The sequence below is a fragment of the Sphaerodactylus townsendi genome, linkage group LG06 (genome assembly GCF_021028975.2).
Source record: "Sphaerodactylus townsendi isolate TG3544 linkage group LG06, MPM_Stown_v2.3, whole genome shotgun sequence".
NCBI lineage: Eukaryota > Metazoa > Chordata > Lepidosauria > Squamata > Sphaerodactylidae > Sphaerodactylus > Sphaerodactylus townsendi.
In genome coordinates this window covers 36,599,819-36,615,344 of record NC_059430.1, presented here as the reverse complement: position 1 = coordinate 36,615,344, position 15,526 = coordinate 36,599,819, and the positions used below count along the sequence as shown (strand labels likewise).

Sequence of the window (15,526 nt, the reverse complement as noted above, 5' to 3'; positions counted from 1 at the left end):
GCATCTGTCAAAAGTGAGTATTGCCTTGGAGTGGAAACCCTTAAATTGTCTACTCCTGGGTCTGAAGAGACTTGATAAAAACATGTAAGTATTTCCTTGACAGCTCTCTGTTCAAGCTCTGAGGTTTGAGCTAGTTTCTGCCATTGACAGTTTGGAATCAATCCCCACAGACTTGTGTTTGGGTTAGCTGCAGATAATAACAGTGTTCCAAGTTGCTGGCAGATAAATCCACCTGCTACCTAAAGGGAAATACCTTTTTTTTAAATAGGTCAAAACGTGAGCAAGAAGTGACTCTTCTGAAGAGGACTCTAGACGATGAGGCAAAGACCCACGAGGCACAGTTCCAGGAGATGAGACAGAAACATGCTCAGGCTATAGAGGAGCTGGCGGAGCAGTTGGAACAAACCAAGCGGGTACGTTCTGCACCAAAAATGGGCTGAACCCCTTGCAAGGACTCTTTAACGAGGGAACCATGTTTGAGGTGTCTGTTATGGGGATGGGTGAAGGATTGCAGGCAGATCACATGCTTAACCCCCCCCCCCCCAAAAAAAACACCATTTACTTACAACATGATCAGAATTCAGAGGCCAAAAAGATGTTCTAGCTTAGGAAGGCCATCTCCATGGGCTTCGTTTAGAACATGGTAGGGGACAACTAATTTTCAGAGGATCACAGCTAACTGACCAGCTGATACTTGTGAAAAATTTCCAGTTGGTATAGATGAACTTTTAAAATAGTAACTGGCAACTATGTAGCATACTTCCACATCACTTTATAGACATTCAGTGTGAATGTACACAGAGCTTGTATCTGATTCATAATAGTTCTTTTCTCTCAGATACTCCTTTGGAAAACTCACTTATTGACTCCGTCCCCAGTAATGTTCGGGGTTCTGTACCTATATGGAAGATATGTCTTCTGAAATAATGTGCTCATTAACTGATTAGTGCAGCTGCTACTTCCAGAGCTAAAGCTTTTGCTCTCTGTCTTTTCCTTAAGGTGAAAGTGAACCTTGAGAAGGCCAAGCATGCCTTGGAGAGTGAACGTGCTGAACTCTCCAATGAGGTGAAGGTCTTGCTGCAAGCCAAAGGAGACTCTGAACATAAAAGGAAGAAGGCTGACACCCAGCTGCAAGAGCTGCAAGTGAAATTTGCAGAGGGTGAACGGGTGCGGACCGAGCTGGCAGAGAGAGTCAACAAACTGCAGGTGCGAGACTGGAATTTTCCTTTCCTGCTGTAGCAGGTAAATGGCAATAGGGCTTGGCCACGGGAGAAGGAAGAGCCGCGTGGCTCTTAATGGTGTGTGCAGTTCTTGCTGAGAACGAACACGTGGACAAGGGCTAGTATAGCTCAAGTGGATGGAAGGGTATGATGTTTGAATTGGGCACATCCTCAGTCAGAAGCGAGACACCCTCTCCAGTGGCCATCTCTGCCCAGCTTACATGTGCCTTGAGTCTTGGTGAACAAAGCAAACCATAAATTACAAAAATAGATAGAAATGAGTAAGAAGAGCTTGTTTTGCTGGGGACTCTTCTGCTGCTGGTTGTGCCAGCTTATGCCAAGCAGGTAGACAGAGTACTGCTAAACAAATAGTTTTTCAAGAGGTGAGGGGGTGGGTGCTTAAGTCTACCCTACTCTATGCTACTAGGGGAGTCTTAACTATGCTGCAAAGGACCACCATGAGGAGTTGCTTGTGCAGAGTTTCTCTCCTGTTCTGTGAAGAGGCAGCATCCAGTGTTGGGCCGTGACCCCTTTTTACTTGAACATCTGTTGAAACTGTTTTGCTTGGCACTCTTTCAGGTTGAGCTGGACAATGTCACCGGCCTTCTGAACCAGTCTGACAGCAAGACAATCAAACTAGCCAAAGATTTCTCCACGTTGGAATCACAGCTGCAAGATGCACAGGTAAGGCTTTCGAGGAGCTGTCACCTTTGTTTTTCTCATTGACTTGCTCATTGTCGGATTTAAAGCAATGCCCGCTTGCTTGACAGTGACAGACTTGTTACATTGGCAAAGGAGGAATATGTGGTGCTAAGCGATGTGTGAACAAATCCAAACTTGTGGTCTGCAGGGCCTGGCCTGTTTTCCCAACAGGTTCATTATGTTTGGCTTTAGAGGTGCCACAAGTTTGAGAGGACATCTGGGGACCATGATGGTTTTCAGAGGGGTAAGGGAAGACTGCCACAGAAAGTGTATTGATTCTGCTTGCTCTGCTTAGTAATGAATACTAATCCCAGATGAGGTCTACTGTTAGATTTCTCTCCTTAGTGTTTTTTGGGTTTACAACCACTTTCTCATTTAAGATAACCAAAGCGCTGCACCCTCACTAGTATTTTGCTTTCTTATGTACAAGACTAATCTTAAAAGGCCCACTCCAGAGGGAACTTTGGGGAATTTAGGTAGTTTTGCGTAGCTTTGCCGAGCGAGAAAGGCATTTGACAGAACAGTAGATGTGAAGTATGGAGAACCGCTGAGCAGAGTGACTCATGAGCCTAAAGTGCTAATTGTTCAATATGATGGTGCTTACAGGAGTTGCTTCAGGAGGAAACACGCCAGAAACTGAGCCTCAGTACCAAGCTGAAACAGATGGAGGATGAGAAGAACGGCTTCAGAGAGCAGCTAGAAGAGGAGGAGGAGACAAAGAGGAACTTGGAGAAACAGATTTCTGCCCTTCAGTTCCAGGTATTCTTTCCTTTTGAGTCTGTCCAAATCTGGCTGCAGTGTGGCATGCTCGGAAACATTGGCATGGTACCAGCTTTCCTGAAAAAGTTCTGAATACGAATTGCTTGTTTTGAGATGGGTTCATAGAATCATAGAGTTGGAAGAGACCCCAAGGGCCATCAACCCCCTGCAATGCAGGGACACACAATCAGAGCACTCCTGACAGATTGCCATCCAGCTTCTCTTTAAAAACCTCCAGAGGAGACTCCACCATATTCCGAGGTAGTTCATTCCACTGTCAAACAGCCCTTGCTGTCAGGAAGTTTTTCCTGATGTTTAGGTGGAATTTCTTTTCCTTCACCTTGAACCCATTACTCCTGGTCCTAGTCTCTGGAGCAGTAGAAAACCAACATGACATCCCTTCAAATATCTAAACAGGCTATCATGTCACCTCTTAACCTTCTCTTCACCAAACTAAACATACCCAGCTCCCTAAGTCTCTCTTCGTAGGGCATGGATTCCAGACCTTTGGTTGCCCTCCGGTTGTAAGTAACCTGGAAAGTTCTGTCCATTGACTCTCCCTCCCTCGCTTATGTTTGAACCCTGCCATTGCGCTTTACTGTATTTGTATTGTTTTAGTAACATGCTTTTACGGCTAGGTTTGTTTTTTATGGTTGATTTGTTTTAATATATATATATATTGGCAAGGTTTTTATGTATAACTTTGATCTATGTATAATTTTGGTTTCTCTGACATGGCATTTGTAAATGTGCTTTGTTTTTTTGTTCTGGTCGTGGATTGTAAAAATAAACAATTGAATCTTGCTGTTAGTAGGGTGATCGTGTCTCTGCTCCAGAAGACCACATGAAGTTCTTCCTCCAGACATTTGTTGTTGTCAGTCCTTTTAACATTCAGTTTCTTCCTTCCAAAAACATACATGTTGCTTCACTAAATACCTGATTTGAAAAATGCCGAGCTCTATCCTGTCAACTTGCCCGCTTACTCCTCCTTGTGTCCTGTAGGTAGCAGAAGCGAAGAAGAAGATGGACGAGGGCCTAGGCTGCCTAGAGTCCGTGGAGGAAGCCAAGAAGAAGCTGCAGAAAGACTTGGAGGCCTTGAGCCAGCGGTATGAGGAAAAGGCAGCTGCCTACGACAAGCTGGAAAAAACAAAGACCCGGCTGCAGCAAGAACTGGACGACATAACCGTGGATTTGGATCATCAGCGGCAGATAGTCTCCAACCTGGAGAAAAAGCAGAAGAAGTTTGATCAGGTACGCTCACTTGCAGACTCACAAATGGGGTCATCCCTCACTCCCTTTCTGCTCCTCACTCACTAGCATCTATCCAGTAAAGGAGCAGAAACGTTTGTATAGTGGACCTGCTACTGTTTGTCCCATAATTGAGATATTAGATTGAGGCAAATGGGGGAAACCAAATTTTTTGCCAGTGAATTATCCCACCATCACTTTGCCTGCTTTCACTGGATTTTGTTTGCAAATAGCAGGATCTTGTGCAGTGGAACAGACTATTGGATTTGGAATCTAAGGGCCTGGGAATTCAGTTTACTTCCTGTCAAGAATCTGGAATTAGTAGCAGAGTTTTGATACGCTGGGAAGCCCTGATGTAGTGACATGGGGCAATAGTTCAATTCTTTCCTTGGGATTCTGATAGCCTGCTGATTTTCTTTTCTAGCTGCTGGCAGAGGAGAAAACTATCTCTGCAAAATATGCCGAGGAACGGGACCGCGCTGAAGCAGAAGCCCGGGAGAAGGAAACAAAGGCGCTCTCCTTGGCCAGAGCTCTCGAGGAAGCCATAGAGCAGAAAGCAGAGCTGGAGCGGGTCAATAAGCAGTTCCGCACAGAGATGGAAGATCTAATGAGTTCGAAGGATGATGTTGGCAAGAGTGTGAGTGGACAGTTGTCTAGGACTTGGCATTTGCTCCATCAGTCGGGTGGACTCAAGAGGGAAGGAAACTGGGAGGTGCCCGAAATGGGGATGCCACCTAAAATTGGCTTACTGTGCACTTGCAATAAGGCGCAGAAAATTAATTTCATGTCAATAGCGTCTAATGTTCTGAAATGCCTTTTGCGAGAAACTGTGTTGTGTTGAGCCTTACATCAAACATCTTAAGCGAAGGTGCTAGCATGTCGGTATACACAGCTTGGTAGAGCATTCTTTATAGGGAAATCTGAGATTTGAAGTATATCATCAACCTCAATTCTGAAGGAGTAAAATTCTACTGATAGGCCAAAGATGTCACCAGATTTTATCTGATTTGTGCCAGTGACATTGGTGAAATATCAATTAGTTGTTGTACGCTAAAATGGTCCATCCACAAATTTGCAAATGGACTGAATCCAGAGTTTAGATGTTAGGGATTCCCAGATGAGCTAATTCTCTTTTGAAGGATTACTTAAAGGGAGTTGTGCGGAAAAGGATAAGGGTATTGGAAGCAGCTTGCAAGTTGAAAATAAATTATTTGTATTCCTATCTCAGTGCCCTATTAGCATATGCCATGTTTTGGTCTGTTAATTTCTTAAATCTCTTCAAAGTGTCTGTGGGAGAAACTGACTTTTTTTTAAAATTTGACAGGTCCATGAGTTGGAGAAATCTAAACGAGCTTTGGAGCAGCAGATGGAGGAGATGAAGACTCAACTAGAAGAGCTAGAAGATGAGCTGCAGGCCACAGAAGATGCCAAGCTGCGTTTAGAAGTGAACCAGCAAGCCATGAAGGCACAGTTTGAGCGGGACCTCCAAGCCCGCGATGAGCAGAATGAAGAGAAGAGGAAGCAGCTGATGAGACAGGTAACATTTTGGAAAGGAAGGCCTTAAGTTGGGAGGACTGAGATGATTGAGCCACCTGTATGGTGGTAATGAAGCTCTTCCTCCTCTGTCTCTTCTGTATACCTGGATAGAAGGGAGGATGAACTGTGCTTGGGGTTAAACCTCTTATACTTCCTCTCTCTCTCTTTTTAAATAGGTTCGAGAGATGGAGGTGGAATTGGAAGATGAGAGGAAGCAGCGTTCTATTGCCGTGGCTGCCAGAAAGAAGCTGGAAATGGACCTCAAGGACTTGGAGGCTCATATCGACTCTGCCAATAAAAACCGGGATGAAGCCATCAAACAGCTCCGGAAGTTGCAGGTGAGCGTCCGAGTTGTTCTGCCCAAGGATGTGGGAGGGGGGCAGCTATTAACATTGCAACCACTACGACACACCAGAAAATCTCACTTGCTACTTTGAATAAGAACAATTATTTGGCATTCTTCTACTGGGACAAAACCCCTGTTTTTCATTAAAAGGCTCTTGGGTAGAGAGCCTTGCTTAGAGAGCCACGGTCAGTTGGGGTGGGTAGAAATAGGTTAGGTGGAGAAGGTAGTTTTCATGGGTTGTTTGTCTTCTAGGCTCAAATGAAGGATTACATGCGGGAGCTGGATGACACACGTGCCGCTAGAGAAGAAATTCTGACCCAAGCCAAGGAGAATGAGAAGAAGTTGAAGAGCATGGAAGCAGAAATGATCCAAATGCAGGAGGTAACAAATTCCAGAACACTAAAGCAAAGCACATCTATTTTGCTCTGAAGTATGCCATGGGTCACAGGAGTTGGGAAGGAACAGGCTGTCTTTGGGGAAAGGGTTGGAGGGAGTGGGTATTGGGTGGGAGGGCGACACACATCATTTCCACTTGATGTCAGCACTCTTCGGTGGAATCAGCTCCGGCATCAGCTGTTGCCGGAGGCAAACTATTTTTGTTTCTGCCAGGTTCAGACTGTAGCTCACCCTTGAAGTGCTTCTCTTGAACTTCTGGCTCCAGAACTGCCTCTATGGGTCAGCTTCAGTCCTCTTCTTTTCCAGCTCCCTTTTCTTTTTCTGGAGCAGCAGTGGTGTAGTGGTTAAGAGCAGGTGTACTCCAGCTCTAATCTGGAGGAACCAGGTTTGATTCCCTGCTCTGCTGCTTGAACTGTGGAGGCTTATCCAGGGAATTCAGATTAGCCTGTGCACTCCAACACACGCCAGCTGGGTGACCTTGGGCTAGTCACAGTTCTTCGGAGCTCTCTCAGCCCCACCTACCGTTTGTTGTGGGGGTGGGGTGGGTCGGAAAGGAGTTTGTAAGCCCCTTTGAGTCTCCTTACAGGAGAGAAAGGGGGGATATAAATCCAACTCTTCTTCAGTTTCCTTTCGAAGGAGCCCAATGTATTGGTATGACTTGAAGTACACAAATGCAGTTGGTTTGAAAACCATGGTGTAGTTCAATTAAAAACAGGTACAGCCCAATACTGTGTTCTTGTTGTGGGTGGGGTGGGGGCTTTGGGGCTTTTTTATTTGCAAACCACCTTGAGCCACAAAGAAGGGAAGGATATCAGTGTTTTTAAATAAAACTTTGTGTACTGCAGAATCCTGCGATTCTTTGGCTTGACTAACGCCTACATCCTGTGCACTTCACAGTATTGCAAATGACCTTGATGAGTGACTGGTGATTATTGTGGTGCCAAAGAGTGGTATTCCTCTGCTCACACAAACTGCTTTGTGATTGTGGCTGGCTGAGATTGGAGAGGCTTCCTGTACTCCAGATATGCTTTGCGAGATTGCAGACATTGCCCCCTGTCCTCCATAATTTGGCAGGTGACCCATCTCTGCACTGAATTTGAATCTGAGCTGGAGTCTTAGAGTGCCTCTTACTCTTGATTTCAGGAACTTGCTGCTGCAGAGCGTGCCAAGCGCCAGGCTCAGCAAGAGAGAGACGAGCTCGCTGACGAGATTGCCAACAGCAGTGGCAAGGGGTGAGTAACTGCACGTCTCCCTTCATCTAGCAAATCCAGCAAATGTTAACAGCCTGTCTGATAAGTGTTTTTTGTGAGAGTGACCTTTATTGGTATGCTCACTGTGTATGCGCTTTCCTTATTAGTGCTCTGGCTCTGGAGGAGAAGCGCCGTCTGGAGGCTCGGATAGCTCAGCTGGAGGAAGAATTGGACGAAGAGCAGAGCAATACAGAGTTGATAAATGACCGGTTCAAGAAAGCAAATTTGCAGGTGAGCGTTTGGGAGCTTCATCTGGCAAACAGACCCACAATTCCTCAAAATCACTATCCCTGTACCATTCCAAAAGTTTTTTTAATACACACACACACGCACGCACACACGCACACACGCACACACACACACACTTCTCACTTTAAGTATCAGAACTTCAAGTCCCAGTTAAGCTCACATTGGAAAGCATGTGCTTACATTTATAAGTCTTATTCCATTCCCAGCATCACCAGGTAAGCATGGATAAGGTACTGGGGCAGGACCTTGTGTGTAAGACCTAAGAGAGTCATTGCCAGTTCCGGCAGATGATACTGGGCTAGAAGGACTAACAGGCGAACTCAGTTCACGACAGAATCCCCATATGTTATGGGATGGGAAGGCAGAACGGTCATGTTGAATTGCAGCTTCATCTTAGCTAGCAGCACCACAGATTTTTCATATATGAGAAAAACTAGTGGGATTTTACACATGTTAAAATGTGGTTTTATTATCTCCTGTGTATTTGGTGTTCTCTGGGGGGGAGGGGGGGGTCTCCAGCTACTAGCTGTTGCAGTGTTCTCTGAAAAACTGGCATTGCCTACAAAAACTGCAGTCTCCCTATTTATGCCCAAAGGGTCAATTCAAATTGCACGGCTTGAGCTGGGAGGCTGCTTAAACAAAGTCAAGCTGCAAAGTCGCCAACACCAATAGATACTGTGTACAAAGCAGTAAAACACAACGGAAGCCACCCTATCCACCCTATTGAGGCTACTTACACAAATATACAAGATAATGGTGGAAGTGTTTTAATAAAGTGCAAAATAGTTCCCCAAAATACAAAGCACGATAACAGTTGTGTTACTGGTTGACATCTTATTGCTGATATAGAGAGACCGCTGTTGTTGTGTTTGTGTGTGTATACACACACAAGCTATTGCGTTTTGTATTTTGGGGCACGATTTTGCACTTTATTTATTAAAATACTTTCACTGTTACCTTATATATTTGTGTAAGCAGCCTGGTTACGGTGGTTCCTGTTGCTTTTTACTTCTCATACAAAGTGCTCTGACTTGATTTTTCATAATATGTGCACTTCTACTTATCTTCGCCAGATCGACCAGATGAATACCGACTTGAATGCAGAGCGTAGTAACGCCCAGAAGAATGAAAATGCTCGCCAGCAGCTTGAGCGCCAGAACAAGGAACTGAAGGCCAAACTGCAGGAAATGGAGAGTGCTGTGAAGTCTAAATATAAGTCTTCCATCACTGCTCTGGAGGCAAAGATAGCACAGCTGGAAGAGCAGTTGGATGCTGAGACAAAGTAGGTGTTAACGGTGACCTGCTGCTTATTTGCACTTTAGCTGCCTCTTGGAAGGTTGTAAATAGGGGTCCTGGCCCTTCCTATTTATTCAGCTTTTTAAATTAAGGGAAGGGACAAGATGGGTAAAAGGAACTGAAGCATTTTTGGACTTGACTATTTTGCCTGGACTACCAAGGCCGCTTCAAATCAAAGTCTTAACAAGTAGTACTGCTGGAGAACAGGAAATCAATTACTGCATCGTTGTCCCATGGACTCTGAGAGGTTTCAGATGTAGACATTACTGAATGAACTGATTTGTGGTAATTTAGCTTGGCAATTCTTTTATATTTTGACAAAGCTGAACTTTCAACAAGTTATTTCGAAGCAAGTGACTCTGCATTAGTGCCCGGGGTTCCACGAAACGTTTGATTGCTTGGATTAGTTAGGTCCTTTTCTGTAGCTCCTCTCCATCTCTCAGTATTTTACAGAAGGCACTGTCGAAAAAAAAATCTCAGTGACGCTCACAGCAACTGCACCATTTCAAGTAACTTGTAGCTCTGTAATGTACCACTTGTATTTTCTTCAGACTGCTTAGGTTTGGCACTTACTGTACTGTGTGTGTGACCCTGAAATTAGTATTGATACCTATGATCTGATTCTTCAATCTGTCAAGCTGGGACTCTCTTGCTCTTCTGCTTTCCATACATTGCTTTCTCTGGGTATCTAATCTCTGAACCAGATGCTTGGCGGTTGAGGATCCCTTCCTTCGATGGGACACTGACATGCCCTTTCTTTACAGAGAGCGCCAGGCTGCCAGCAAGCAGGTCCGCCGTACTGAGAAGAAGCTGAAGGATGTCCTCCTGCAGGTGGAGGATGAGAGGCGTAACGCTGAGCAGTACAAGGATCAGGTACCTGTGTGGCATTGAGAGGTGGATCTAGGTGATAGGGTGATCATAGGCTGTCTGTGCATGGCATGAAAACTGTTGTTAGATTTCTAAAGGCAGATTTGTGGGAAGTTTGTTATGGAGAATCCTTGTGTTGCATCGGAAGAGTAAGCTTCCTGACTAGCATAACAGCGTGGAACTTTAAATCTGTGTCCAGGAAGCTAGTTTTCCAGAAGCAGACATTCTGGTTCCCTCGGATGCCTCCCTCCTACTGCAGAGTCACTTGGGGAGTCACTGATTCATGTTTATACGTCAAAAGAACAGGGCTATGACAGCTCTTCTTTTTTACTCTCTGCAGGCAGACAAAGTGAACGTGCGCTTGAAGCAGCTTAAACGCCAGCTGGAGGAGGCAGAGGAGGAGGCACAGCGATCCAACGCGGCACGTAGGAAGCTGCAGCGGGAGCTGGAGGATGCCACTGAAACTGCTGATGCCATGAATAGAGAGGTCAGCTCCCTCAAGAGCAAACTCAGGTAAGAAGGAGACTAGGCTTCCCCTGTGAACATCTCTAGGCCACGTCCGCATTCAGGTCCTGGGTGTTCAAAGTACATGGCAATCTATTTAGTGCCCTGCTTGATTTCCCACTGTCTTCTCCCCAAACAGGCGAGGTGACTTGCCATTTGTTCCACGCCGGATTGCCAGGAAGGGCCCAGGGGAGGTGTCAGATGATGAAGTGGATGGCAAAGCAGATGCTGGCGATACCAAAGCTACTGAATAGAGCGACTTCTTGATCTGAGTTGCACGTGATGGAGTGGCCCGCCTTCCCTTTGTCCCGCGGACTTCTGCACACCCTTCTAAAACCTGCCAGGGACAGTGGCGCATGTCTGTCACCCTGTTTCCTGGAATATCTGGAGCCATTGGACATTAACATCATTTCACCCAACTTCCAATCTTGTACTGAATGCCAAAGAGTTGTGACTCTGCTGTTTGATCAGAGTCTGGGAGCTACAGATGCCTGTAGCGTAGTCCTTATCATGGCTGCTGGCAAATTTTACATAATTGGGGGGGTGGGGGACTGGTGGGGAAAGAGACTCCTTCTGTTGCTGTAAAATCAACTATTTTTCTTCCATTAATTAGGTCGATAGATGCAGGGTCCACCCCTTTCTCCCCTTCCTCTTGTTTGCTTTTGGCAATCATGCTCAGCGACCTCACACTTTTGTCCTCTCCTGTCTGCCCAGTTTGCCAGTTTGGGAGTAATGTTATTAGGAGGGGATGGATATCCTCGAAGTGTTCATGCTCCCAAAAATTGTTGGGTAGAGAGCAGGGGAACAGAACTCCTCCTGGATGATCCCTTCTGTTGGCCAGTGGCTGGACAGACCTGAAACACAGCGGTGTCTGTCTAGCGTGTCTGGCTTGTGTCTTGAGGTAGGGTGGACCAGTAGTTAGCGACAGGCCACGGAAGCGGGAAGCTTTCATGTGCTCGTTGGAGAATCTCTTTGGGACCAAATATATTTAATGGTAACCAACAGAATCTAGTGGATTTGACTGGAGTGTGGGCAAGGAAGTCCTTTATTGTCCTGTCCTGGCCTCTCGCTCTGTAATCAGGGGATGGGTTTAGTTATTCTGCACAGTGACTAAGAGTATATTAAAAGAAGAAGAAAACCTTTTTAATCTGCACAGATTATATGTTTGAAGGCCTTTGTATCTTTCGTTTATAGTCAGAAAAATAAAGGTCTTTATCACTGCCTTTCTAAGGGGACTGCGGTTATATAGATAGTCTTTACTTTTCTACACTGTACACTGGTTGCTGGATTTACCTGTATACTTAACCATATTGTATATGCTGCATTTAGACTTCTGAGCAAATGACAAATTAAAATATGAAGCTCTATACTGTGTGGTTAACGCTCTCATTTGGGGAGCTTCCTGTCCAAGTTGCTGTCACCAATAAATTTGCAAAACTTTTTTTATATAATAAGTGCCTTAGCATGTGCCGCAGCTGTGTCTCCACTACAGCCAGTAATGGATTACCGGTGCTCCACTGATAACAATAAAGATTATCCATGTGCTTCAGTCTTCTGTGTGTCCTTATAAGGATGTTCCATATTCCTGAGTGCAATGGAAGAGACAGGAAAGTTGCTGCCTTGGGCACAGTGAGGTTGCCTGTTAAACACAGGTAAGTTGGCTATTAATGTCTAAGGCACCTGGAAGCCTTGTGGCTTATTTTAGAGTTGATTAGAAGCACCATCTAGTAATTGCAGGTGGCTATGGCATAAATGTTCTCAGAATGCTGGGAATGCAGTGATCCGGGAAAGCTTAGTCTGTGAAATAATAGCAGGGTCACATCAGCCATCTTTAGAGAAGAGGAGGAGGAGGAGAAGTTTGGATTTATACCCCGCCTTCCTCTCCCCACAACAGATACCTTGTGAGATAGGTGGGGTTGAGAGAGTTCCAAAGAACTGGGAATAGGCCAAGGTCACCCAGCAGGAATATAGGAGTGGGAAAACACACCTGGTTCACCAGATAAGCCTCTGCCACTCAGGTGGAGGAGTGGGAAATTAAACCCGGTTCTCCAGATTAGAATCCACCTGCTCTTAACCGCTTTTCCACGCTGGCTGTTGTGTTTAGTGTCTGAAAGTACAGAAAAACATCCTCCAAATGAGTAACTCCCCTCAAAATACACCTGCCTGTGGAAAGTTTGCTGTTGTGGGGAGCTAGTCTACTCTATCCTTATTCCAGTATGCTTATTTTCTATGAGCAGGAAGTGTCTGAGGGGAGCATTCAGTCATGAAATATCCTGCCTGTACACTAAATTAGTAGTCCTGGGTGGGTTCTGTTAAAAAATCTGCTTAGCCTATGAACCTGTGCTCCGAGTAGGATCAACACTCAGGTTTTTGCTCTTGTTGGAATACATCTTCTGGTCTGGAAGAACTGCCAGATAGTTTATGTATCTTTCACCAGCAGATGGTGATAGAGATTTGACACTGAATGCGGTAGTTTGCATTCTGAAATTCTGTACGTGTATTCAATGCAGTGGAATTAAATAGCATCAATTGCTAAGTTCAGTGCCTTCCATTTAACACTAGGTGGCACATGGAAGTGTGTCTGCCAGGGACCAATCTGATGATGGCTATGTCTTTATTTTAACAGACAAATAGATTGCAAATCAAGAATTGATAATCGATATTTCAAAATGGCAGCTTGCAATACCCTGAAGGCCTTTGCTATGGTTTATTAGTGGCGGACGTCTCTCAGAAGCTTCTCTTAAAAACTGTCAGAGCACTACCAATGGCCTTCGTGTGCCTACTTTGTACAGTTGCTGAAGTTAAAGGCTGTACCGAAGCAGTCCAGCTTGGAGAAAAGGCCAGGGATGCCCAGTACCTCAACAGGAAAAAGTGATCTGCAGGGTGATAAGCTTAATACATAGAAGTTTATAGCTGCAATTGCACAGTGGGTTGGATCATTTCTTCAGCTTCAGAACTCTGGAACGATGGCTTATATTTTAAACATTCCTCCTAGGCCTGATAACTGTAGGTGGCAAATGAGTTGGGAAAAATTTTCCAGGTACCAGGAATAATTCTCTACATTTACCCTTATTGAATTCTGCACAACCTTATTGAATTCTGCACAACCTACTTTACCACCAAAAATAGATTTCTTGATGCCTACTTTTGTTAAATATCCAGATCATGGCTAGTCTAGTCTTGCAGCATCCTATATCAAGTGCCAAAGCAGCTATTCCAAGTAGTCTTTGCTGTGTCCCGTGTCCTTGTAGATTCCTAAAAGTTTGCTTGACCAGCATAGACAAAAACAGGAATTGATGGAATCTGAAAAGAAGTTCATAAGCTGTGTGTTGATTACTGGAGAACAAGTCTGGCTCCAGGGAATAACAGCTACATAATCCGTGGGACTGGAATTGGGGCAGGAGCCAGAATGAATGGCTCTTGACCATTTGGCAGCACCAGGTATGAACAATCCCACAAGTTTCACATTAGCTGCTTGCTCTCCATCAGAGTTGCATCTCCAAGAGGAGTTGATTTTTGAGTCTGAGGTTCTATCCCATCGGGCATCGTCGAAGCCGCCTGTAGTCTAAGGGGGGCTAAATTCAAAACCGGGGGGGGGGGGATATTTTAAGTCCACTCCATCCCTCTTAATAATGTATGGAAGTAAGCTGGCTTTTGGTGACCTTAAGCCAATCTAGTCTGCCCAATTATGTCACGGAATGTCCAGCAGTGCCTTGCTCAAAAATTAAGTGCTTAATTAAGGCTTCGTATTCAAAAGGAAGCCTGAAGTGATGGCTCTGTCTCTAAAGTGAATCTACTTCTACCAAGGGTTACCTTTTTCATTCAATGCATAGGTGGTGAGAAGGGAAGTAATGTATTGGGGGGGGGGGGTGGCTTTGTCCTTTTTCCCCAAAGAAAGGTTTTATGACAGTGCCTTCTTTTTATGGGTACAGTTAGAACTTCCCAGTGCATTAATGCTGATGTGGCCAAGAGGATGCTTGGTAATGCCTGTCCCCTGAATGAAATACTTTGTATTGTCTGTTTTTAAAACTTAACAAAAGCAATTATTTTTTTTTAATCTAGTTGCTTACCATATGATAATGTTACAAATGTGCTTAGAAATAAGCTCGGGTGCTTCGAAATGAGCTTAAAACATTATTTTTATTGGTGACTTGCTGTGTTCGGCAATAGCCTGATGGTAGTAAACTGATCAGAATCTCATCTGTCTAAACTAGAAAGCAGACTGGGCATGGATTTGACATTTCCAGGGGCTTTGGATGAACATCTAACAATACTCGACTCCACTAGCAATGCAAACTACATGTTTGGTGGTTTTATGGTACTTGCTTTTGTGACACCTGGTGGGCCACTGCGAGTAGCAGAGAGCTGGACTAGATGGACTTTGGTCTGATCCAGCTGGCTTGTTCTTATGTTCTTATGTTCTTATGACAGGGATGCAACTGGATCTGTTGCCAAGGCTTCATGGATATCCAGCATCTAATTGAATCATAAACAGCATAAATGAATGCTGTGCACTCAGGAACAAACACTGAAGCCAAGTCTTTCTTGCGCCCTCTCCACGCTGTCTTGTATTCTGAAGGCAATTAATTTGTAATTCTATCTGAATGCATATATAGAAATCTTTCAAGCTGTCCCCATCTGCACACATAATTCAGCATTCAATAATTGGACTAAGACAAAGCTATTTATTAACCAAGGCTGACACTCAACCCCATCTGTATCAAAAGGCAGAGGAAAGCAAGTTTCTCACTCGTGCAGGATTTCTCCCTTTCCGTGATCTGAGTTTTCCTCCTGTTGTGGTTCTAAGTTAACTCTGCCCCCACTCTGAAGTTTCCAGAAGGTTCAATTGTTGAGAGTGAAAAAGGTTCCTCTATTAATATCTCTTTTTACTCACCAAATAAAGGAGAAAAAAACCCATTGTGTAAATCAGGGATGTCCAACTCTGGCGCTTTGGCCATGCCAGCAGGGGCTGATGGGAATTGTAGTCCAGTTGGACGCTCCTGGTGTAAATAGAAACTATACCTTTATGAAAGACAGAGTGTATGTACATCTTGCCTGTAGGAGCTCTGTGGCACAGAGTGATAAGCTGCAGTCCAAACTCTGTTCATGACCTGAGCTCAATGCCAACCAGTTTTGGGGAGCCGTCTCAAGGC

The 15,526-nt window shown here is 44.8% G+C and overlaps 1 protein-coding gene across 2 annotated transcripts in view; it reads left to right on the top strand.

Moving 5' to 3' along the window:
* The window catches only part of MYH9 (myosin heavy chain 9), a 90,393-nt gene extending 78,476 nt beyond the window's left edge, over positions 1-11,917 (top strand). For both annotated transcript variants that reach the window (XM_048499695.1, XM_048499694.1), the window contains 15 exons: positions 269-413; positions 1,000-1,206; positions 1,800-1,904; positions 2,529-2,681; positions 3,684-3,932; positions 4,354-4,566; positions 5,254-5,466; positions 5,642-5,803; positions 6,064-6,192; positions 7,351-7,439; positions 7,565-7,688; positions 8,780-8,988; positions 9,767-9,875; positions 10,210-10,382; positions 10,513-11,917. In XM_048499695.1, coding sequence (XP_048355652.1) covers positions 269-413; positions 1,000-1,206; positions 1,800-1,904; positions 2,529-2,681; positions 3,684-3,932; positions 4,354-4,566; positions 5,254-5,466; positions 5,642-5,803; positions 6,064-6,192; positions 7,351-7,439; positions 7,565-7,688; positions 8,780-8,988; positions 9,767-9,875; positions 10,210-10,382; positions 10,513-10,627 — 2,395 coding nt within the window. In that variant the 3' untranslated portion in view covers positions 10,628-11,917. The remainder of the gene's footprint in view (positions 1-268; positions 414-999; positions 1,207-1,799; positions 1,905-2,528; positions 2,682-3,683; positions 3,933-4,353; positions 4,567-5,253; positions 5,467-5,641; positions 5,804-6,063; positions 6,193-7,350; positions 7,440-7,564; positions 7,689-8,779; positions 8,989-9,766; positions 9,876-10,209; positions 10,383-10,512) is intronic.
* Positions 11,918-15,526: the final 3,609 nt, after the last annotated feature.